General features: G+C 38.4%; 1 protein-coding gene across 4 annotated transcripts in view; it reads right to left on the minus strand.

Annotated features, from left to right (window-relative positions):
• The window catches only part of usp13 (ubiquitin specific peptidase 13), a 72,408-nt gene that overhangs the window by 5,769 nt on the left and 40,404 nt on the right, over positions 1–26,235 (minus strand). For all 4 annotated transcript variants that reach the window (XM_057841577.1, XM_057841576.1, XM_057841574.1 and 1 more), the window contains 5 exons: positions 16,100–16,123; positions 15,661–15,804; positions 7,818–7,990; positions 4,622–4,817; positions 759–843 (listed from right to left, as the gene is read on the minus strand). In XM_057841577.1, coding sequence (XP_057697560.1) covers positions 759–843; positions 4,622–4,817; positions 7,818–7,990; positions 15,661–15,804; positions 16,100–16,123 — 622 coding nt within the window. The remainder of the gene's footprint in view (positions 1–758; positions 844–4,621; positions 4,818–7,817; positions 7,991–15,660; positions 15,805–16,099; positions 16,124–26,235) is intronic.

Below are 26,235 nucleotides of genomic sequence, written 5' to 3' on the forward strand. Positions count from 1 at the left end.
TTAATTGAAGAAAAGAAAAAAATTTGATAAAAACTTTCTTTGCATGTTTTCATGAAGTAAAATCCCCATGTGACCTTTGTTTTTCTTGTTTTATATATATATATATATATTTTTTTTAAATAAATTGTTTTTATGAGGTGATTTAGAACCAATTAATTGAATTTTTATTCATTTAAACAGGGAAATTGGATTTGATACAAAAGTTTTGACAACTAAAATGGGAATTGGCATCTGCTGGGTTTTTGGAATTTCTAAATTCAGTTTGTTTTAGTTTGTTTTGCTAGAAGTGCAACAGAGTTTTGCATTAATGACCGGTCAAAGCCATCAAGAGATGGCAAATTTGCAACAAATTTGACTGACTAAAACTATCTTAACCCTTTTTAAAGCTGGTGAATCATTGTTGCTACTGTAGCAGTCTATAAATAAAATCTTCTGTTTGACATGAGCATTCAAGTCCCTATGTCATTATATACAGTGGGGAGAACAAGTATTTGATACACAGTCAATGGGAAAACCCATTGGCAGTGTATCAAATACTTGTTCTCCCCACTGTAGATCAGATAGAAAAGAGAATAAACGTAATAAAATATTATTCTACTTTAAGAAAGACAAGTTTATCTAGTAATTCAGTCGCCAATGTCACAGAAGAATGACTAGAAAATAGACAATGCTACTTTTGGGGCAATTCTGTCAGTTTTGTAAATAAATAATGATAGTATACAAGTACATTTGAAATCACGTTTCTTCCATCAACTCACCTTCCTTCCTTTTTAATGTGACAAACGTAGTGCCCAGACATTGTGGATGCTCCCATGTGACTGATGACAGCAAATAGCTCGTAACCTGAAGGAAGAAATGTTTTACATCTTTTAGGAATAAAGGCAATTATTATATATTTTAGTATAGCTCAGTGCTTCTCAATTATTTTCTGTACGGCCCCCAGGAAGACGGAAACGTTTTGCACCGCCTCCTCCCCCACTCTCTGCCGCCACTGTAAATACCGTATTGGCCCGAATAGAAGACAGCCCTGATTATAAGGCGACCCCCTCTTATACAAGACTCAAGTTTGAAAAAAGACGTTTTCAACACCAAATTAATTTGTATACAGAAAATAATTACAGTACATCTGAAACAAATGCTTATAACAGTATATTTGAGAGAAAAAACATGTTCGTTTGCCTCATTCAAATCTTAATATCTGAACATTTAAATATGTAAATTAAAGTGCAATCACATTTGTAAATGAATGGCTTCTGGTTTTTGAAATGTAAATAAACCAATCTATTGTGCTAAAACAACAAAATTGCAATAACTGCATTAACCATTAAAGTGAAGTCCAACTGTAACTGTAGTCTTGAAACAAATCTGAATAAGGAAAAACATTGCAATAAAATAATGCAAACTGGTTAAACGTGAAAGTAGCTGAGATCTGTCATGACAGAACATCGCTTCAATGATATCTAACGCCATCTAGCGTCGAAAATGGGTATAATGTCTAGACCGCGAATATTAGACAACCTCCACTTTTTCAGTCTTATTGCAATGCAAAAAACACCGTCTTATATTCGGGCCAATACGGTAGTAAAATTTGTCTATAAAATTTACTATAAGTACATCTCTGCATAACATAGTCTCCTTTTTAATATTAAATATAACTATAAACTCAAGATAAAGTATAACTTTATTAACATTGTTTTGTTTGTAAAAGAACAGACTTATAGCACATCAATTTACCTGAATTAAAAAAAAACTAAAATTACACTCAAGAAGATACAAGGGTTTTTGCCCATTTGATACAGTTTTTTTTTCTATAAAAATCCATAAATAATCATAAATTCAAATTGATTAGCAACATTAACTCATGAGGACAATATGCCAAACAATTTGACCGAAAAAACAAAAATTAACAGAACAAAAAAGCTCCTTTGGTATGGTGTGGGGTTATTTTGCACCGAGTAACTTGGTAGGCCACTTTGTATAATGCTAACAGTGCTAGCTGGTTTACTGATGTAACACCGACAAAGCGGGACGATTGTTGTCAATATTCGGCTTGTTTTCACTGAAAAAAATATCAAGCGGGGTTATCAAAGTGATTGGGCGCTAATGTCTTTAAGAGACTTCTTAATTAATGTGGCTTTGTACCGTCCACTGCGAACATTTTTAAACACAGTAAAGAGACTGGTCCTTCCTCGTTTCCCACTGAATTAAAAGTCAAAGCCAAAAGCCAAACGCTATAACCGCTTCGTAAAATTTCCTCGTCTGAGCTCTTCATCTCTCGAATGCTCTTAGCTCTGTGCTCTTGTTTGGTTCAAAAATATGCGCACATTCTGAAAATGAGAGCGCCACTGCTACCCACTGAGTGGATGTGCAATTACCCTTTATTCTAGTACAGCAAAAAAGTATGTTCTCCGAGGTCACATGCGCTACCCCGGCATCGCTCAGGGGGGGCACGCCCCACTATTTGAGAAGTGCTGGTATACAGTGGGGCAAATAAGTCTTTAGTCAACCACTAATTGTGCAAGTTCTCCCACTTGAAAAAATTAGAGAGGCCTGTAATTGTCAACATGGGTAAAACTAAACCATGAGAGACAGAATGTGGAAAAAAAAAGAAAACAGAAAATCACATTGTTTGATTTTTAAAGAATTTATTTGAAAATCATGGTGGAAAGTAAGTATTGGGTCAATACCAAAAGTTCATCTCAATACTTTGTTATGTACCCTTTGTTGGCAATAACAGAGGCCAAACGTTTTCTGTAACTCTTCACAAGCTTTTCACACACTGTTGCTGGTATTTTGACCCATTCCTCCATGCAGATCTCCTCTAGAGCAGTGATGTTTTGAGGCTGTCATTGGGCAACACGGACTTTCAACTCCCTCCACAGATTTTCCATGGGGTAGAGACCTGGAGAATGGCTAGGCTACTCCAGGACCTTTAAATGCTTCTTACGAAGCCACTCCTTTGTTGCCCTGGCTGTGTGTTTAGGATCATTGTCATGCTGAAAGACCCAGCCACGTCTCATCTTCAATGCCCTTGCTGATAGAAGGAGATTTTCACTCAAAATCTCTCGATACATGGCCCCATTCATTCTTTCCTTTACACAGATCAGTCGTCCTGGACCCTTTTCAGAAAAACAGCCCCAAAGCATGATGTTCCCGCCCCCATGCTTCACAGTGGGTATGGTGTTCTTTGGATGCAATTCAGTATTCTTTCTCCTCCAAACATGAGAACCTGTGTTTCTACCAAAAAGTTCTGTTTTGGTTTCATCTGACCATAACACATTCTCCCAGTCCTCTTTTGGATCATCCAAATGCTCTCTAGCGGACCGCAGACGGGCCTGGACGTTTACTTTCGTCAGCATGGGGACACGTCTGGCAGTGCAGGATTTGAGTCCCTTGTGGCGCATTGTGTTACTGATCGTAGCCTTTGTTACTGTGGTCCCAGCTCTCTGTAGGTCATTCACTATGTCCTCCCGTGTGGTTCTGGGATTTTTGCTCACCGTTCTTGGTATCATTTTGACGCCACCGGGTGAGATCTTGCATGGAGCCCCAGATCGAGGGAGATTATCAGTCGCCTTGTATGTCTTCCATTTTCTAATAATTGCTCCCACAGTTGATTTCTTTACACCATGTGTTTTACCTATTGCAGATTCATTCTTCCCAGCCTGGTGCAGGTCTACAATTTTGTCTCTGGTGTCCTTCGACAGCTCTTTGGTCTTGGCCATAGTGGAGTTTGGAGTGTGACTGACTGAGGCTGTGGAAAGGTGTCTTTTAAACCGATAATGAGTTAAAACAGGTGCCATTAATACAGGTAATGAGTGGAGCCTCATTAGACCTTGTTAGAAGTTAGGCCTCTTTGACAGCCAGAAATCTTGCTTGTTTTTAGGTGACCAAATACTTATTTTCCACTATAATTTGGAAATAAATTCTTTAAAAATCAAACAATGTGATTTTCTGTTTTGTTTTTTTTCCACATTCTGTCTCTCATGGCTCAGGTTTACCCATGTTGACAATAACAGTTCTCTCTAATCTTTTCAAGTAGGAAAACTTGCACAATTGGTGGCTGACTAAATACTTATTTGCCCCACTGTAGCTGAATATATAAGCATATCCCATAGTACTGACTTTACGGAGCAATCAACTCAAACAATGGCAATGAAAGCTGTTTATAAGCTGACTACTCGTGTAATTTATTTTCATCCCCACCAGACGTTTATTTCTCTATTTCCACCAGCAAAAAGGTAGACAATTTCATTACGGTCGTTAGATAATGGAGATTTTATATAAAAAGGGTTTGACTTGCATAGCAATTGAATATTTAAAAAAGAAAAAAATGAAAACTGCATTTCTCAGTCTCAAATTGCTGGGAAAGAAATATCAAATAATTATAGATTGAATACATAAATTCAAGTATGTTATTTTAAAATAAGTCTGCAATCAGCATAATATGACAATATGAATGTGAAGGCCTGCTGAGTTAGTTGGTTCAGGGTGCATATATTAGCTTAGTTAGGCTCAGTCTCATTTCAAATAATCAAGTGAGTCTCAAATGTCCCTTAGTTGTCCATGCGTTCATGCAAAATTAACGCAGGTAAAAAACTGACAAAAGAAGTCATTCACTCACGTCCCGGTCCGTCTTTGACACGTGGTCCGGCTGTGTCCCTGTCTGGGGACAATGTGGAGTCACTGTGCGAGTTGGCGTTGGAGAAAGCATTGTCATTGGGCTCTGTGTCAGCCATATTGGAAAGGGGGTCACTGTCTTCCTCCTGCTGCTCCGGGTGGGTGAAGATCCAATCGAGCGCTCTCTCCAGGTTATTATTCTTAAAGACCAAAGCACAAAAAAAGTTATTTAAAATGCACTGGCTGGTTAAATTACCAATATTTATAAAGTTCTGTTTTTATTGAATTTAATGTGTAAACTCAATGTTCACAACTTAAGTACAGCTGTAGGATTTAATTAAATCCTATTAAAAAACTATCTTTACACAGTAAATGCTCGGTTTTTAGTGTTCAGCATTGTTTAACAGCATGTTCAGTATTGGGCTTGCACTTTGCAGCAGTGTACAATTACACTCGCTCATACAGAGCAGCCATATTCCTCCCTCCCCTGTTCCATTTTGAGGTGGTCTCTCACAAAATCAAGCTATTCTAAATATGTTTGCAGCAGCACATGTCCATATCCTCTTAAGCAAAACTCTTGAATGTTTTTTTAATGGGATCCAAAACAGACATGTGATTCCTGGAGAATGGGCATCCATTCACAAAGTGCATGAGAGGAGAAGCATGAGCTGGCTTTTAGTCAGGCTAGTGCTTTGGAAAAAAAAAAAGACACAAAAAACAAAAAAACCCTCTTCATTATTTTGGTCTACAAATAGCCGCAGTAGTGAAAGCCTCCAAACAGGTTCACATTGATTAAAAGAAATGTGTTTCTGTGTAAACTCATACTGGGAGAGCAAGATGAAAAGTGACAAGGTGCTTCACTATTTGTTTTTAAAGTGGAAACGCTTAAAAACAAATGCACACTATTTCTTGTACTGCTGAAATCGGCATTTGTCAGTCCTCAGACCTTTTGGTTTAAGAATGAATTCACTTGCAAATAGGTTTGCATTGATTTTTTTTTTATTTTGGGGGGGAGAATTGATAATAATTAACTAAAAATATACAGATTACACTCTTCAACCAGGGCACACTACTATTTCAATCTATTGTATTGTGGATATACATTTCCACTTATTCACTCAAATAGATATTTGTTCATTTCCCATGGTTGTACATGCTACTTTCGAAGCTATATGTTTTATCTACAGTACAAGGACTTCTGTTCTTTTTGTTTTGCTATGGGCGGCACTAGACAGCAATATAAAGTAGTGTTGCACCGATACCATTTTTTGGCCCCGATACAACAAATATATATATATATATATATATATATATATATATATAAATATATATATATATATACACAGGGGTGCACATAAGTGGTCCGCATGTGCGCATGCGTACTGGACGTAGACAAACGCACTGGCCCTCAACGGCTTCCATACGCTTTTGCGTACCGATGGCTGACCACTGTATCTGCGGCGGACACGAGAAAATAACTTCTCAAAATGTCGAAGAGGCAGGCCCCACTGAGTAATTATTTCCGTGTTCCCCTATCCCCGTCAAAAGACAGACAGACGACAGAGACGTCACCGGCGCTACCGAAAAAAAGGACTTTTGATGAAAAGTGGCTGCAGGAAGTACCATGGCTAGAAGTAAATGATGCTCGCACGGAAATGCGGTACAAAATGTTTGATAATAAAAGACACTAAATCATCAGTCGAGTCCAACTCTGATTCTGAGCGGGTCCGCTACAGTTAGTTTATTTCTGTAGCACTTTTGAAACAGGTCTCAAATTATTGCAGCATTTGTTCCAGTAAAAGACAAAAAATTAAAGTACCTTTCACTTCGGGGTGCTCCAATCGAGCAGCTTGGCCGGTCTGTGTGATCCCTTGCAAAGCATGCAAAGTAATCACGTTTGATCATACAACACAGAGTGGCGTAAGGAGAAAAAAGGCTGTGTTCTCTGTTACCAAACCAGGTTACCGGTAAATGATATCGGCACCCTATCTTGGTAATCGACGATACCACCATTTCAGGCCGGATAGCCCCCCCGCACCGATACTGGTATCGGAATCGGTGCATCTTTAATATAAACGGTATGCGCGCCGAGATTAGGACACATCGCTCGTGTGTCCCGGCCAATTTTTTTTCTTGTCTTGTCTCTGGCTAAGTGTAAACTCTTGTCCTTTTTGTTCCTGAATTGTGGGTCGCTTTCTCCTGTTTGTTAAGAGAATTAAAGAACCTGTAAAATGGAAAAATCGACTTTCTTTTCCTTCAGTATGCTTGAAACAGTTTAAAATATTGGAACATAACTTTGGTGATTCTTTAAATAGAATACTTTGCAGCTTTAAAAATGGTTTTGTGTATGAAGTTGTGGGTCAGGAATCATGATACGGATCGAATCATGACTATTGTATCATTATAGAACTAAAGCCTCTGCCTTATTTTAAGGAAACACTTAGGCTTATTAAGATATTTATTTATCTATTATTTAAGTTTGAGAACCAGTCCTCTAAAACTAAGAAACAGGAATCAGTCATTTTCCTTTTGAGTGGGCATATGAAAAAATTACCATCATATCAATGTAATACATAGACTGTGTGTGCATGCATTAGAGGGTTCAAGGTAAAAGAGCTCATAAGACAGGACATATTCAGTGTTTGTATTTCATGTAGAGCCAGTGAGATTAAACCTGTCACAAGGTGGGAACCAGGCAGCCTAACGGGCCATAAATGACTTCGGAGACGATCGAATCTAGCCCACCTGGTTATTTGAAAATAATTTATGAAAACTAAAGCAGTCTGTGCTAACACAGATGCCAGAAAATCCTAAAATGTAAAACCACAAAACCAACAGAATAAATTTTAAAAATTCAAAGCACAAACGCTAGGAATAACCCATCCTATTAAACATGAGGATGATCCTGGAGAGAAAACAATAAAAGGTCCCCCATGTCAAATATAGAATAAAGATATTATTTCCATTTTTGGTACTGCTTTCAGGGTTGTGGTGAGCTAGGGTTTTATTAAAGATGACATCAAGCAAAAGGCACACTACACCCCTAATTGGTCCCCAGTCAATCACCAGGCACAAATAGAGACACTGTCACTGAGTAGTACACAAATATTTCTTGCATTGGAAATCATTAGAGTGCACTGTGAGCTCATTAGTACACAGAGAGAGAGTATGTACCTATGTAGAGAGTGCGTACAACTGACCGTGGCTTTAAGCGCCTGGATAGTGTGAGTCCTGGGGAAGCCCATCGAAGTGAGGATAGCGATGCTTTCCTCGGGGGGCGAGTTGTCAAGAGGAGCGGCCCCCATGGGGCCGTCTATACTGCTAGAAGGGCCCGGATCCAACATGGAAGGTAGCAGAAGTGGCTCTGCAAAGTCTGGAGACAATGAGAAATACTTGAGACACGTCAATAATCAAAATGAACAGATATTTTTCAATACATTTTTGATAAAGGAAAATAATACTTTATTGTATAAGACATAAAACGATTACAGAGAATGTAAAGTTTGCGTTAAATCTTAACTACTGAATACCGGATGTTTTGGTTATCTCTGTTTCAAGTGCTTTGTTACGATCTTTTGGCATATTTATGCAAATATGCACACGCTCCTTTGAGAGGGAGGTTAATTATTTCAGGATTTTTGCTATAAATAGGATTGACTGTAAAATTAGTGATAAACTGAAATATTCGTAAGTCTATGTTCCACAATATGCTTATGTATGTATATTATATATATACACACACACACACACACACACACACAAATATACTGTATATACAGTATATATATGCATACATACTGTATATATGGCAGAAAACACACATACGGCTGAAAAAGCAGTTTCTGCTCTTGCACCCCTTTAAAATAAACTGCTGTGTTTTAAGCCAAAAGAACTGTTGTGTTTGATAGACCAATACATTTATATGCTGCCATAGCAGTTTCATGGCACATTAAGCCCTCAAACTATTTTTGCCAGTTTTACCCAGAAGATCCCTGTTTACAGACACCGTGCAACTGCTTTTGTTTCAACCTGGCCATAAAAAGAAGGTAAGTAATTATATTTATTCTTCTAAATGTCTAACATGTTTAGCTTAGAATCATTAATTGATGCTAATATTTAGTTTAAAAAAACAAAACATTTGAAAAAAATTATTCACCCGCATATTTGAAACTTTTAAACAAATTACGTCGCAATGAAAAAAATGGTGTCTGTAAATAAGTCACCGATATCTACCTCATAACTATGGCTTAATTTTATTTTGTTTGTTTCTGTCGCATTTCCACCGATATTTTAGATGATAAATAATCGAGCCAAACAAAGAAAAATTTAGAAAAAAAAACGTTTAAAAGGGTAAATATATGAAAAAGAAAATGTCGAACACTCCTTGAAGTCTGCGATTTCTGCATCGCGACCCTTGTAGTTTTACCGTGTTTCACCCATAAATCCCCCCAAAATCTGGTTGTGGCCATTCACAGCTGTGTCTTGACACTCGATGAGACATGCTACACGGAGTTTTCGGATCGGAACAAGGTGAGTATGCCAAAATATCTCGTTAAAATCACTGTGTCTTTAATTATGCTCTCTCATGCTCTCACCTTGAGTTAGGGTTTAATTTTTTTTTTTTTTAAATGCCCTCCAGTTCAAAAATTTTCTTCCTCCAGAAAATTGAGATTTTAAACTTTTCAATGATTTATCACTCGTGCATATAGGACAATTTTGAAATTTGGCCAAATAGGGGGTCTCAGAGAAGTCACCTGAGTGTTTTCCGTCATATACTAGTATATTTTTTGGTATTTTTTAAAGGACTAAAAAGGACTTATTCCTGTGTTTAGGAGGCTTTTTCTGTAATAGACATTGAAACACGTTTCACAAAAAATGCAGTATAGTGGGGTGTGGCAGGTAAGCCTTGATACAGAGGGGTGAATACTATTAGTACAATATGTACAGTACATTTATTAACTTGTAAATGAAGCCTCCTTAAATGCGGCAAATGAATTATTCGTTCATTTATGTGGCATCTCTGCACTTCTATGAGACTAAAATGAAAGTGAAGTGGCCCTTCAGCAAGGACACTGCGACTGTAATTACAGATGGCCATAAACAGCCTTCATTAATCTCGCTGCCATAAAAGAAAAAGGCAAACTTCTTATCTACCAGCTAATGCCTTTATCTCCTTGTTTTGTGTACTTTCGATTGCCACTCAGTGTGTTGTCAAGCCGCCAGTAAACTAAAGAGCTGAATAAATAAACGGCACGTTTGCAATAGGACTTAAATGGCTGTTAAACTGCTTGCTTCCACTTAACTTCTAATAGGGGCTCTTTTCCCTTAATGTGCATATCGCTTCACAATAATGAATGGTTTTAAAGACAACGTTAGCAAGATGTCACTAAGTCACATGTAACAAGGTAAAACATACAGTATACACTGTATACTACACACATTTTCACAAACATATGTTATGCATTACCTTCAAGCTTTTTGTAATAGGTTGATAACCACACCGCTTATTACTTTGGTAGGCGATTGAGACGAGTAACAAAATAAAAAAGTCCTAAATGTATTTTGAACAAGCATGCATTCATAAAACCTAAAATTGAATGTACATATAAGTATTTTCCAAATAAACAATTAAAAATACTTCATTTTTGCTTGAAAAAAATCAACGATACTCTAGATATTACTCTGTAAACAATGTAGAAGCCCCCATTGCTTGTCAACTGACTAAGTCTGAGACAGCTGACACTAGTAGCAAAGTCAACAAGCTAGTATGCCCCAGGACACTAACAGACTGAAGGCTGTGCTCGCATGCGCTTGACTGGCTAACTCCAACTAAACGAAAACTTTTATCAGTCAACGTTGGCGCAGAGAAGCCAGAAGCGGTGCTCCAAAAGGTTCTTTTATTTTGCTAAACGACACCGTAACAGTATATTGTATATTCCGCGTCCACTGTATTTTATTTAGTAATTTTATGTCTCCATTTGTTTTAAAATTAAATGAGAATGAGTCACAAAAAATAAGTCTGCACTGCCCTCTCCTGCCAAATATCTAACTTAGAGCAGGCTCTCCGCTACTTACTAATAATGCCACTATTTATCAAACAGCCCTAAAACAAAAATGGCCCATGCTACATAACTACCAAGTTTCAAGGCGATCGGTTCACGAGTATCAGAGGAGTAGGACTTCAGACTTAGTGTCCACAAGAACAACAACAACCTGAGTGGCGAGTTGACAGGCCTTAAGCCAGTAACAATATGTTTCGACGGACCCAATTGAGTAATATATCCAATTAAACATTTAAATGACGGCTTTCCATTTCTGTGTTTATTCTACCACTAAATAGTTGTTGCATAGCATTGCAGTTTTGCATAAATAATTATTGTAACCAATCTCCGAACACCTTCATACTTGGTAGACATACAGTGCCTTGCAAAAGTATTCGGCCCCCTTGAATCTTGCCACCTTTCGCCACATTTCAGGCTTCAAACATAAAGATATGAAATTTAATTTTTTTGTAAAGAATCAACAACAAGTGGGACACAATCGTGAAGTGGAACAACATTTATTGGATAATTTAAACTTTTTTAACAAATAAAAAACTGAAAAGTGGGGTGTGCAATATTATTTGGCCCCTTTACTTTCAGTGCAGCAAACTCACTCCAGAAGTTCAGTGAGGATCTCTGAATGATCCAATGTTGTCCTAAATGACCGATGATGATAAATAGAATCCACCTGTGTGTAATCAAGTCTCCGTATAAATGCACCTGCTCTGTGATCGTCTCAGGGTTCTGTTTAAAGTGCAGAGAGCATTATGAAAACCAAGGAACACACCAGGCAGGTCCGAGATACTGTTGTGGAGAAGTTTAAAGCCGGATTTGGATACAAAAAGATTTCCCAAGCTTTAAACATCTCAAGGAGCACTGTGCAAGCCATCATATTGAAATGGAAGGAGCATCAGACCACTGCAAATCTACCAAGACCCGGCCGTCCTTCCAAACTTTCTTCTCAAATAAGGAGAAAACAAACAAAGAGATGCAGCCAAGAGGCCCATGATCACTCTGGATGAACTGCAGAGATCTACAGCTTAGGTGGGAGAGTCTATCCATAGGACAACAATCAGTCGTACACTGCACAAATCTGGCCTTTATGGAAGAGTGGCAAGAAGAAAGCCATTTCTCAAAGATATCCATAAAAAGTCTGGTTTAAAGTTTGCCACAAGCCACCTGGGAGACACACCAAACATGTGGAAGAAGGTGCTCTGGTCAGATGAAACCAAAATTGAACTTTTTGGCCACAATGCAAAACGATATGTTTGGCGTAAAAGCAACACAGCTCATCACCCTGAACACACCATCCCCACTGTCAAACATGGTGGTGGAAGCATCATGGTTTGGGCCTGCTTTTCTTCAGCAGGGACAGGGAAGATGGTTAAAATTGACGGGAAGATGGATGCAGCCAAATACAGGAACATTCTGGAAGAAAACCTGTTGGTATCTGCACAAGACCTGAGACTGGGACGGAGATTTATCTTCCAACAGGACAATGATCCAAAACATAAAGCCAAATCTACAATGGAATGGTTCAAAAATAAACGTATCCAGGTGTTAGAATGGCCAAGTCAAAGTCCAGACCTGAATCCACTCGAGAATCTGTGGAAAGAGCTGAAGACTGCTGTTCACAAACACTCTCCATCCAACCTCACTGAGCACGAGCTGTTTTGCAAGGAAGAATAGGCAAGAATGTCAGTCTCTCGATGTGCAAAACTGATAGAAACATACCCCAAGCGACTTGCAGCTGTAATTGGAGCAAAAGGTGGCACTACAAAGTATTAACGCAAGGGGACCGAATAATATTGCACGCCCCACTTTTCAGTTTTTTATTTGTTAAAAAAGTTTAAATTATCCAATAAATGTTGTTCCACTTCACGATTGTGTCCCACTTGTTGTTGATTCTTGACAAAAAAATTAAATTTCATATCTTTATGTTTGAAGCCTGAAATGTGGCGAAAGGTTGCAAGATTCAAGGGGGCCGAATACTTTTGCAAGGCGCTGTACATTGTGTCATATAAAGTGTTTTGATTAGGTCATTTTAGATGATCATTTTATGATACAATGAAAACATCACCAATGTCTACAGTTACCTCAACTTGCAAAGTCACTAGATACTAACGGTGTTAAAAAAAATTTGATTCCGAGATTTATCGCGATATTACATCACCCAATTCTCGTATCGATTCAAAATCCATCTGTATCGATTACTGCTGCAAGGATTAATCGATTAACTCGAGTAATTCAATTAGGAAAAAAGCTTTGAATCAAATATTGCTGCTTCGAGTATTCGTTTAATTAAGAGTGGCATTGTAATGGTTTGTTGTGAAGTGTTTGCATTTAGTTTTATTGATTCGGGTGGACACACTGCCCTCTAGTGGCAACAGTGAATACGACACAACTCATTTAACATGGTTGAATCCAGCGGCTCCCTGTTAAGACCAACATCAGGTAAGTTGTTTGAGTTAAGGCTTTTTTTTAATGCATTTGTAATTTAGGTTATAGGTATAATTATATTAATAGTTTTATTTTTTGTTGGAATACTGTATATGTTTGAACGAATTGTTAAGAGCATTTTATAGCATTTAAGCTAGCGGGCTTTTGCCATGCAAGTTAGCCAATTGTTCATTTGTTGTACTTTGATTTTTTTTTTTTTTTTTTTAATGCCGTATGAGGCTACCGTATGAGGCTAAGCTCTGGTATTTTAATTATTGCTCTTGTGAAATGAATTCAATTCTGCATAGCTTGAAGAAACACTCAGGAATTTTATTTTCTATTCATATTTAATGCTCTTCTGTAAGTGCAATCCCAGTAAGCCTTTGTTTTACATCTCCTGCAATTTATTCTGCAACGCATTGAATGTTGCTAATCCGATTATTCAAACTAACTAGTTCATAGATTAATCGACTACTAAAATAATCGATAGCTGCAGCCCTAGTATCGCACAGCAGTGCACAGCTGCCTTGCATTCTGCTGAAGTAACAACAAAATCTCGCGAGAGTTATCCCAGGTGGCTTCTTTACACTATAGACTCGTGGGATTTGGCACCATGCAGCAAAAGTTTCAACTTGGCAAAGATGAAAATATGCGATGCCCTGAAGCACCTTTATAAGTCTGAAATATGGGCTCATTTTGGCTTTTACTGCAAACATGGAGGCATGGAGTGTGACAAGAGCCACACCATATGCAATTAATTTTGGTATTTTGGCCCTGTGGTGGTTGGTATACCTGGAAGCTCATACTTTGACCTGCCATTTTTTGGTGTGGACTAAAGCTGGTTTGCACTAAAGCATGTTTACTAAAAAAAGGGAAAATGTTATAATGAAAGCCACATGTTGTTCAAACAAAATAAAAACATGTTTACGTGTGCTGAATGAGGTTTCAAGAATAAATTGATATAAATGTACTTTTACCACTTAAAGTGGAGTATTGGGTTTAATCGGGATCGAATCGAATCATGATACAAATCGTATCGCCAGATATGAGACAATACACACCCCAAGAACAATATTACACTAACTTCAAAGAGATTATTCGACCTCAACACAGCCCATTTTGCATCGTTTTCCTTCAGACTTAAAAGCAGCGGCTGCTCTCATTTCCATGTACTCTTGAGGCCTTTTACCATGCACCAAGGGTAATAAAAGTGACACAAGTTAAAGCCTCGCTGGAACATCACGGCTGCAAAGCGCTGACAGACTTGATGGCGTTGTCACGGACACGCATGCCCCGATAAACGACCAGAGTACACAAAAGCTGTCCTGATCCAGTGAAGATTTGACTCTTCCCTCACTTTGAATTACCTTTGAGTTTAAAAGGCCCCACATCAATAAACGTGCCTTGTCTCGGTGTGTTACTTCCTCACGCCTGCATCCTCGAGGAGGACAAGGGGGAGGAGGAGGAAGAGGTGACACAGTTGCTGCTCAAGTGCTTTTGGCAGAATTGTGGGGACGCTTTTTATTTTCAGAAAAAGAGCAACTGTGACATTTGTAAATTCTTTGAAAATATTATACAGTATATGACCTCTGGAGTCATTTCATTTAAATTAAAATGAATCCAAGTCGAGCACTGACAAAGCACACAGAAGTGTTTGTCGTTTTTGCAAGACAATCACTGTTTGGTAGAGTCTGTTATACCGTATTGGCCCGGATATAAGACGGCCCTGATTATAAGACGACCCCCTCTTTTTCAAGACTCTAGTTTGAAAAAATACTTTTTGAACACCAAATTAATTTGTATACAGAAAATAATTTCAGTACATCTGAAACAAATAATTGTAACAATATATTTGGGTGAAAAAGCATTTTATTTTGCCTCATTCAAATCTTAATATCTGAACATTTAAATATGTAAACTAAAGTGCAATCACATTCGTAAATGAATGGCTTCTGGTTTTTGAAATGTAAATTAACCAATCTATTGTGATAAAATAACAAAATTGCAATAACTGCATTAACTATCAAAGTGAAGTCTAAGTGTAATTGTAGTCTTGAAACAAATCTGAATAAGGAAAAACATTGCAATAAAATAATGCAAACTGGTTAAACTAGTAGCTGAGATCTGTCATGACAGAACATCGCTTGAATGATATCTGGCACCATCTAGCGTCGTGAATGGGGAGAGTAGCTGAGAGCTGTCATAACAGAACATCGCTTCAATGATATCTGGCATCATCTAGCATCGCGAATGGGTATAATGTCTAGACCGCGAATGAAAGACGACCCCCTCTTTTTCAATCTTATTTCAATGCAAAAAACACCGTCTTATATTCGGCCCAATATGGTATTTGAATTTTTGGAAACCAGTGATGCGAGACAACTAAATCAGAAGGTATTCTTCTAATCGCTTTTCTCAATTAAATCCTGTACCGGTACATATTTTTGACTACATAAACTGCGGAATTCTGCTAAAAAACAGATGTCTGGGATCAATGTTTACTCATACCGGAAGCACAAATGTGTATTTTGAATGCAGTGACTGCATTCTACACGTTCCTTACCTGGCTCCTCCATGTGGGCAATGATCCAGTTGAAGGCCATCTCAGGGCCCATGTTGCCTGTGTAGTAGACGGCCTTCCTGCAGGCCTCTAGCGGGAAGCCCATCTCTGCCAGCTGCATTACTGCTGCCTCATCTATTTCCGGAGCTAAGGGACACAACGGACAGCTAGCATCAATAACTTAAAACACACGCACAGTTGCTCATTCACATGTGCTGGCGTCATAGCAACCAGCCTCTCCCTCGCTCTCTTTCTCTTTGGGCCTCATTAAGCAAAGAGACCGGAAGACAATGAGCCCTGGGGATGTTTCTTCATTGCGCAATGATCTATCATGGAGTGCGTACGCAAACAAGAAAGTGCTGTGCACCTGCTCAGGCATGCATGCTCAGTACTTTGGCTCAATGTGTCATCGTGTTAATGAGAGAAGAGGCAATATACTCACAGTCTAAGGAGCTCATGGAGTTATCTAGAACAGAGGAGAAAGAGATGAATCACACACTGCTTACATATATGCGCTTGCATGCCTTTGTGTATCAAGTGATTACAAAAACATGGATTGAATAAATGAATATGAATGCAAATCAGCAGAGCCTTATTGCTTATATCACAGCTGAATTTACCAGTTCCAGTTTAATTTAACACAATGCCATTGAAACTGACGTCAACTGCCCTAAAAGTTGTCAAATTTGGAATTAAAACAAGTTTCTTAAGAAAAAAACTAATAAATAAACACATACATGCCAAACAAGACCAGGAGTTACCCCATAAAACTGTCCCTAGTTCTTTCATATATCCTCTGTACCACCTCTACTCACGAGGGTGCTGGAGCTGATCCTGGCTAACTACAGGCAAAAGGCAGGCTACACCCTAAACAGGTTGCCAAAGGACAAATGATTTAGACAAACAACCTTTCACTCTCTAAATGACACTAACGGAGAATTTAGAGGGTTCAATCAGCCTACCATTCATGTTTTGGGGATTTGGGAGGAAGCCAGACTATGCGGAGAAAACCCACGCAGGCACAAGTAGGACATGCAAACTCCACAGAAGGAGGCTGGAGACCAATGAGCCCTCAATCTCAGAACTGTGTGCGGACAAGTTATTCACATTATTGTTTCCCTTTAGTCTACAATAAATACTGCATAAATTGTAGCTAATGGCCTTAATAGGTTGTTTGTGATGACATAGCGGTCTCCATGGAAAGCATTGTCACCTCAGGGCACGTATAGTAGTCACGTAAGAACAGAAGTGTGACTTTGATCTTAATGACAATAAACACTTAGTCGATGCTTGATTTTTAAGCACAAGCACACTAGGCATGACGTATGATAACCTTAAGCCAAAATATCACGGTTTCACGGTATTGCAATTACAGCTCTAAAATATGTTACTTTGAGATATTTGGATTTTTAAAAAAAAATCCATTGAACAGGATTTTTATTTTTCAAAACAAATTAGCAAATTGGTACATAACGTAAAATGTTAAGTTAAAATAAATTGCAAAAAATAAAAAATAACAAATATTCTAATTATAATAAATGCAGTCCTTTAGGTGAGCCAAAACCCACAGCCACAGCTCAACATTATTACCATCAGATAAATATTTTTTTTCCACAGAAAGCACTTTCTAAATACAGACAGTTGCTATAGAGAAAAAAACATCAAATGTTTTACCACCGCTAGAAACACTAAACACTCTGGAGTTAACGTTCGTAGCTGGTGGGAAACATTCATGACAGTTTTTACTAATTTTTAATTTTGTATAAATGCAAAATCAAATTGGAGGTATTGCCTCCTCAGCAGCCACCCTCCGCAAACATGTTTTACATGTCGGTTGGACTTCCTCCTCTAAGCTGCAGCCGTCTGTAACTTTTCTGTAGCCAAAGTATTCCCATACTAGCGATTCCTTTTTTCATGTGGGGAAAAAGTTCAGGTGTTTCACCTCCTCCAGCCATTGTGTAGTACAGCTGACTCGCTGACACTGAGCAACAACCAGTGGGGGAGGGTTGAGCCTTGCATCTGCAAGCGAGGGATTTCTCCCTGCATTTTTGTCACATAAAAAAATTGCTAATACCTTAGGTACGGTATGACGGGAAGTTTTTGCGGTTTTGAAACTGTGACGTGTTTATACCACGGTATATCTTGAAACCGGTAATCGCCACATGTCGACAGCACACTATCCACCTGATGAGTTTCATGTGGGCATAATATCATTGGCCAGCAAGCTCTGGTTACTGGGAGAAACCCCATCCACAGCAATATGACGTCTGACGAGCACAAAAATCTTGAAAGTTTAGGTTTCAGAGAAAAGTTGAGTTTGCGGATTTGCTTAGATCAACACATTCTGCTTTGGCACTGTTATTTAGGTAAAAGACGTAATTCAAACTGAAACTGAAATGAACATTTTAGTCATGTTTTGGCAACAATTATAAGCACATGGGGGGAATTTTGAGCACTAAAGCGTGGTTTTTGTGAGGTTAGAGTTTTATGTTCAAGCTAGTCATATGCTGATTACCGGTTTCAAGGTCACCGTGGTATGAAAACGTCAAGGTTTCAAAACCACAAAAATTTTGCATCATGCTGTCCCTAAGGTATTAGCTATTATTTATGTTCCAAAAATGCATGGAGAAATCCCTCGCTTGCAGCTGTAAGGCTCAACCCTCCCCCACCAGTTGTTCCTCAGTGTCAGTTAGTCAGCTGTGCTACACGATGGCTGGAGGAGGTGAAACTCCTGAACTTTTTCCCCCATCGAAGAAAACCAAATCGCTGGTATGGGAATACTTCGGCTACAGACGGTCGCGGCTTAGAGGAGGAGGGCCAACCGAACTGAACGTTCCTACAAGCTACGAGAGTTAACTCCAGGGTGTTTAGTGTGTCTGGCGTTGGTAAAACGTAGTTTTTTTTTTCTCTCTGGCAACTGTGTGTTGAGAAAGGCACTGTGTGTATAATGTAAACATTCATACGAATCGTGCGCACTTGCTTTTTATGGAAAATAATTAATAATTGAATGCTGTGTTGTTATATTTATTATTGGCAAACTATTGGAAGATATTTCACCTGAGTGCTAAATTTTAAGTGGTCATTATGAGACAGGAATGTGTATAAAGCTAGAGCAGGTTATACAGGCAAACATTTGTGCTCAATGAGGCGCAGGAGTCTTGTAGAGCAGGAGCGACAGTAGGGTCAACATGATTAATCACTGCTTATGTCGGCCTGAGGACAATGGGGCCAGTGTCATTTGCAGCAGGCATAACTCATCATAAAAACAGGGATTAAATAACTCAGCAAAAGTGTGGAAAAAGAACATTTTGTTCTTCCTAACCTTTTTTTGTCCTGCTGTGACAACCTCAATGAGATTCTGGGACAAGAAAGAGTACCTCCAATGCCCTTTGGATGGGACAAACTAGGAAACCCTCTAATAAGCATCTTTTTGAATGGTTTATTTTTTAACAGTTAGAATAATCAGGTCAAAGTCAAGTCAGTAATAACCAACTTAAAAGCAACTCTTTTACAAGTTCACAGTAAGTCAATTGACATTAGCTTTTCTGCATCTACACTCTGTACTGTTAAATTTGCTGATTTTTTTTAAATGTCAAAAATATATTTTTAAGCCTTACTATGACTTGCATAAGTGATCGCAATGTGAATATTGATTGTTTTAAAATCTGACAGACCTGTTTTAAAAATGTTTAAACATGTGACCCACAGCAATGTTTGCATACAGTAAGTGTCCTGTGAGTTCAATGAGTTGTTCAATAAATGGCTGAAAAGAGCATTTGTGACTGTAGCTAACCTTTTCCACATGCAATGGTAAATATCAGGGGTCCCCAAACTTTTTCCTGTGAGGGCCACATAACTTTTCCCTTCTCTAATGAGGGGCCGGGGTCAGTTTGTATCAGAAAAAGTGTGACGATTGCAGGAGTGCCTAAAAGTAAAAATGTATTGCTTTTCAGAAAGCCACAATCAAATAACTCTTTCTGGATTCTTCATGGAACAAAAGTAAATAAAATTTAAAAATAATGATAATATAATATAATATAATATAATATAATATAATATAATAATAACACTGTTAATTAAATAGATAATAACCAAATAACCCTCTCTGGGTTATTCACAGAAAAAGCCAGGAAATAAATAACACAAGTATTTAAAAAAAAAAAAAAAAAAAAATGTTCAGGGGGCCGGACCAAATGTGGAGGCGGGCCGTATTCGGCCCGCAGACCATAGTTTGGGGACCCCTCGTATATACTGTAGATGTAATGAAAAAAAGACTACTACCTATTATAAGTTTTTTAAAGGGAAAGGTAGAGCCCCCCTCCCCCCCTTTGCAAGGAAAAATACAGGAAGTTCAAAATAGAATACAATCAAAGTATTTAATGCAATGGTCTTTTTATATACTGTACATGTGTTGCTGTAAGAGACAGATAAGCAACTGTAAAAAGCATGGGCATGTCACATCAAGGCCGTTTTAAAGGTGCACATGGAGCTGGAGATAGCATGTAATGTACTGGCGTCCAGCCTTCAATCATAGTAAGAAGGCAAACTTCTGTAGGCAATATCAGTGCAAGTGGAGCACATGACTTGATGCTGTGCGTTTGCACGGCTCCTCCTTTGAGATAGTTTTCAGGGAGAGAGACCATTTTGAACAGACTTTCCTTTCTAAAATATTTATGTAGATGCTGATCAGTAGATGTAGCTGAACTTTTCTAGCGACTCGAGGAACACCAGTTATTAAAATCACAAGCCGTGAAAAGCAGTGGGGGCGACTTTCCAGGCAGACAGTGTACAGTCAAAGTGGAAACAGACAGTATGCAAACATATCGCCCACAAAATCTGATTATCTCGCGATGACAACGACAGGGGCTTCCAGTTGAATGTGATGAGTGGTGTGAAAACACAATACAGCCTCAAAAGTCGAACGAGGTCAGCCAATTTTTCAAAAATACGCTTCAAAATTCTAACCAAGATTGGTGTTTAAACCATCATTTTAAGATATCTCATGACACAGCATTGCTGGTTACCTTGAATAAGTACTATCAGTTACAGTTATTTAATTGATCCTTTGGTTTTGAAAGTAAACAAGTTAGATTGCAAGTTGCTCTATTACAGTTTCGTGTCAAGGCACCTCTTAAGTAGTTGTTGTTGTTCTCCTTGTGGAATCTAACATTAAAATCCTCTGTCGTTCTTGAACCGATTGTCTTGAAACTTGGTAGTTGCATATGTTGCATGGGCCAGTATCTATCAATCTTCTGAGCCGGATTTTTTTTTTTTTTTAAATCAATGCTCATTAATTAATTGCGAACTTATTGGTGCCTGTGTTTCCTGTAGGTTATGAGTTAGCCAGGAAAGGGCATGCTTGCACAGCCTTCAAGGGATCCACAGGTATAAAGACTTGTATGCCCTAATAAGCCATAATAGTATTAAAATGTTATTAGAAGCACATAAAATATTGCCAATGATTTAAAAATCTATAATATTCAGTACATATTTTGACCAACGGAAGATGCCATGTTTTATGCGCTCAATACACACTAGGGGTGATGATGCAGAATGGTTGCTACTGGTTGTGCTCAATACTAGCAAAGGTAGTATGACGACTACCAATACTATAAATGTTTCAGGAGCCAAATCTGACAGAACACCGGCAGGACGATCATCAATCTAGACAGCGCTTTTACGTGTCCGTGATGGTTGGTGACCCGGTTCCGATCGGGTAAGGCAGCACTCAGTCATGGAGGCTGACGATCGCGAGGGCAGCCCATAAGACATTGCCATTGAGGCAAACTGCATCAAAGTTCTCATGTGCAGTGATGCACTGGATATCTGCAAAAATAATCAAACCGCTGTTTCACTGTACTGTAATGTATATCATATACAGTGGTATGAAAAAGTATCAGAATCTTTTGGAATTTCTCACATTTCTGCATAAAATCACCATCAAATGTGATCTGATCTTTGTCAAAATCACACAGATGAAAATACAGTGTCTTCTTTAACTAAAACCACCCAAACATTTATAAGTTTTCATATTTTAATGAGGATAGCATGCAAACAATGACAAAAGAGGAAAATAAGTAAGTGAACCCTCTGCCTAAGGAGACTTAAAGAGCAATTGCAACAATTTTTTACCAAACATTTTAAGTCGGTAGTGTGCCCAAACACTAATGAGTGGTTTAAAGCTACCCTGCCCACTATAAAACACACACCTGGTAAGAAATGTTTTGATGAGAAGCATTGTTTAATGTGCATAATGGCGCGGTTAAAAGAGCTATCTGAAGACCTGCAAACAAGGATTGTTGATTTGTATAAAGCTGGGAAAGGATACAAAAACCATCTCTAAAATTCTGGATGTTTATCAATCGACAGTCAGATCACCAAAGATGACGCCAACAGCTCAGCGCAGAATACTCAGAGAGGTAAAAAAAAAAAAAAGAACCCTAGCGTGTCTGTTAAAGACTTACAGAAATCCCTGGCACAGTCCAATATCTCAACACATCAACTATCCGTAAAACTCTGGCCAAGAATGGTGTTCATGGGAGGACTCCATGGAGGAAGCCACTGCTCTCTAAAAAAAAAATCATTGTTGCTTGTTAAATGTTCGCAAAAAGGCACTTGGACACTCCACAGACGTTTTGGCAAAATATTTTGTGGACTGATGAAACCAAAGTTGAATTGTTTGGGAGTAACACACAACATCATGTGTGAAGGAAAAATGAAACAGCTCACAAACATCAAGACCTCATCCCCACCATGAAGCATGGTGGAGGGAGCATCATGATTTGGGGCTGTTTTGCTGCCTCAGGGCCTGAACAACATGCAATCATTAATGGAAGAATGAATTCAAGTTTATCAGGATGTTTTGCAGGAAAACCAGAGGCCGTCTGTCAGACAGTTGAAGCTAAAAAGAGGATGGATGCTGCAACAAGGCAATGATCCAAAAAACAGAAGTAAATAACGTTCAGAATGGTTTCAGAAGAACTAAATACACGTTCTGGAGTGGTCAAGTCCAAATCAAGACTTGAACCGCATTGAGATGCTGTGGCATGACCTAAACACAGCAATTCATGCCAGACATCCCATGATCTGACTGAACTGCTGCAGTTTTGTAGCGAAGAATGGGCCGAGATTAGTCATGATCGATGTGCCAGACTGGAACAACAGGAAGCGTCTGGTTGAAGTTATTGCTGCCAAAAGGGGGGGGACAAAATATTAAATGTGATGGTTCACTTACTTTTTTCCCCCTTCTGTCTTTGTTTGCATACTATCCACATTAAAATATGAAAAACTATAAATATTTGGGTGGTTTTAGCTAAAGCAGACACTGTATTTTCATCTGTGTGACTTTGACAAAGATCAGATCACATTTGATGGTGATTTTATGAAGAAAAGTGAGAAATTCCAAAAGGTTCAGATACTTTTTCAAACCACTGTACGTAAGGAACACGATAGCTCTGGATGCTAACAATCTTAATTATTATTTTGGAATAAGTTTGATCATACAATAGGTTACCCTGAAGTTCTGCTTAGAAAAATTGGAGTTCTTTACAGCAAACACTCTCCCGCGCTGTTGTCATTGAGACGCACTTGCCGCAAGTGCGTAACTTGTTGCCATACTAACATTTATCTTTTAAAAAGTTTTTATATCCGTGGTTCCTTTTCAGCCTGCAGAGTGCTGGAGCACACTTCTGCTTGTTAGTTTTGTGAATACATTATAGGAAGAGCAGCTAGGTTTAACTCATTGGCTGCTATTTAGGGCAATAAATGTCCAATCCGTTTGGACTGAGAGCGGTGATTTGCTTCTGAGACCTCCCTGATGATGACACATTTGGCACTTTTTTTTCTTTTAAGTTTAAATTCAGCAGGCTTGATGAAAATGCTCTTTTATTTGGTGTGTCAAATTTTAAAATGATGTTTACCTCAACTTTACCACGTTATTAGATACAAAAAATCAAATATAGAGTAGCTCTAGACTTCACCGAGGCTACATTTTACAAAAAATGAACATATATTTTTGCCTGAAATATTTAATACTATGGGGCAAAACTTGCATAATGTATAGTACTTATAAATATAACTATTACATTTGAATTAAATTTCTTGCAGTAATCGCATCTCTGCTTTGCGCAACTTACTGGGACTTCCGCTGTAAACTTGAATTTACCATGCTGCAACTTCAGATATTTCTTCTAAATGGCGTATCGCAAGCAACACGTCACTTCCGCTCATTAATATTCATGACATTAGCTACTGTTGCTAAGTAGGGACAAGCCACCGTTTGTCCCTAATAGGAAATGAATGGAAATCGTGTACGAAGGAGATGTTTACAGAGCTAAACCTACCAATTCTCTCTGAAAATGATGTGCCTGGTGCCAAATTCACTGGCAAAGATGTGGAAGAACATAAAAATGTTCAGTTAAAGCAGTACTTCTCAAATGGTGGGGCGCGCCCCCCCAGGGGGGCGCAGAGCGATGCCAGGGGGGGCGCGAGTGACCTCGGGGAACATGCTTTTTTTTTTTTTTTTTTTGCCGTACTAGAATAAAGTGTACTTGCACATCCACTCCGTGGGTGGCAGTGGTGCTCTCATTTTCAAAGTGCGTGCAGTATTTTTGAAGTAAGCAAGAGCACACGGAAGAGACTCATGCAGAGCTGGACTCACGCAGCGACCCACTGTCTTCTTCGGTTCTCACGTGTCCGGCCGAGAAGTGCCGTTTTCGGCTTGGGATCGTCACGACCACCGCCCTCACCTACGGTTCTCCCTCGGCCGCCGAGAATGCGCTTTTTTCGGGCCGTTTGCCTTTGACTTTTAATATAGTGGGAAATGAGGAAAGACCACTGTTTACTGAGTCTAAAAATGATTATAGCGGAGAAGCCAAATCAGTTAAGACGCCACTTAAAGACATTAGACCTCAATCTCATTGATAAGCCGCTTGATTGTTTTTCAGCGAAAATGTGCCGAATATTGCCAATTGTCACAATCGTCCCGCTTTGTCAGTGTTATATCAGTAAACCAGTGAGCACTGTGGTGAATCAGCGAAAATAAAAACTTTCCTTCTGTCCAAAGACCCCCCCCCCCCCCCTTCTATTCAGTTTTGTTTTTTTTCGGTCAAATTTTTTGGCATGTTGTCCTGAAGAGTAAATGTTTCTAATCAATTTGAATTTGTTATTATTTACTGATTTTATTACATTTTATTTTTCAGTATCAAATGGTCAAAAATGTACCTTGAGTGTATTTTTACAGTTTGGATGTGACTTTTTTTTTTTTTTTTTTTTTTTTTAACTTCAGGCAAATTGATGCGCGTTAAGTCTTTTCTGTTACAAGCAACACAATGTTAAAAAAGTTATACTTTATTATAAGTTGATCTATGTTACTTTTTTTTAATAGAAAAAAAAAAGGACACAATGTTAAGCTGAGGCGTACTTATAATAGTAATATAGACGAATGATACTATTTACAGTGGCGGCAGAGAGTTGGGGGGGGGGGCGCGAAACATTTACGTCTTCCTTGGGGAGGCGTAACAGAAAATAATTGAGAAGCACTGAGTTAAAGAGATGGCTTGAGTGTCGAAGGCTGAAAAAAACGGAAAAAACGAGCCGACCTAAGCATAGCTTTAGCTTTTTTATTGACGCGACTGACAATGACATTCTCCAAGCTATCCTTTACCATCAACCCTGTCTTTCTTATATATCCTCTGGTTGTCCTACGTCTCTTACTGTTCTTGGGGGTAATTTAGTTAGCTTTGTAGCGATCGCAAATGCTACTCAGAGACAGCCAACGAACACTTTTAATTTTTTCATTGATAACACATCTTAATTCTATAATGTATTTACACTTCCCCCTTACTAAAGTTATATATATTATAGTTTTATATGTATATGTATATGTATATATATATATATATATATATATATATATATATATATATATATATATATATATATATATATACATATATATCAGAGGTTGCGCTAGACATTTTCGTTGTCTGTCATTTTGACTGACAGGGTCATAAAAATCCGGTCATAGTCTATTTTTACCCGTCACTTAAATTTTTTAAATGATGATTTTTTTAATGATGACATATTCAATAGTATTTAGTTTTCATTCATTTTTAATTAATATTGTAACACTTGCTTGGCGGCGAAAAATTAGACACGGAAGTCGTGGTATTTTTCTCCCTTTTTACTCTGCTTACCAACAACTCCGCCCCCAAAGAAAAAGAGGCAACGATATAGACCCCAATCACCAACGTCACACAATGATCTTAATTGTGGTTGTCAGCCCAAAATCTTCTAAATATATATTAAATGCATCTTACCAGATATAAAAAGACTACTACATAGTCTGTGGTGATCGTTTGGTGCCCAGACTTCTTGTCGAATTACAGCAGTCCATCTCACTCTCATCTTCACCATTTTGATTATTAATATTAACGAGCAGAAAAACACGTCGTAATAGGAGGTATGTACGTAGCGGTAATGTGTAAATATGACGAGCTGACACACAATATGGCGGCTCCGGTCAGGGGGGCGGAGTTGTGACGTCATGTGATTGGGTGATTGGATGACGCGCTGGCA

This window comes from Corythoichthys intestinalis, chromosome 7, assembly GCF_030265065.1.
Source record: "Corythoichthys intestinalis isolate RoL2023-P3 chromosome 7, ASM3026506v1, whole genome shotgun sequence".
Classification (NCBI taxonomy): domain Eukaryota; kingdom Metazoa; phylum Chordata; class Actinopteri; order Syngnathiformes; family Syngnathidae; genus Corythoichthys; species Corythoichthys intestinalis.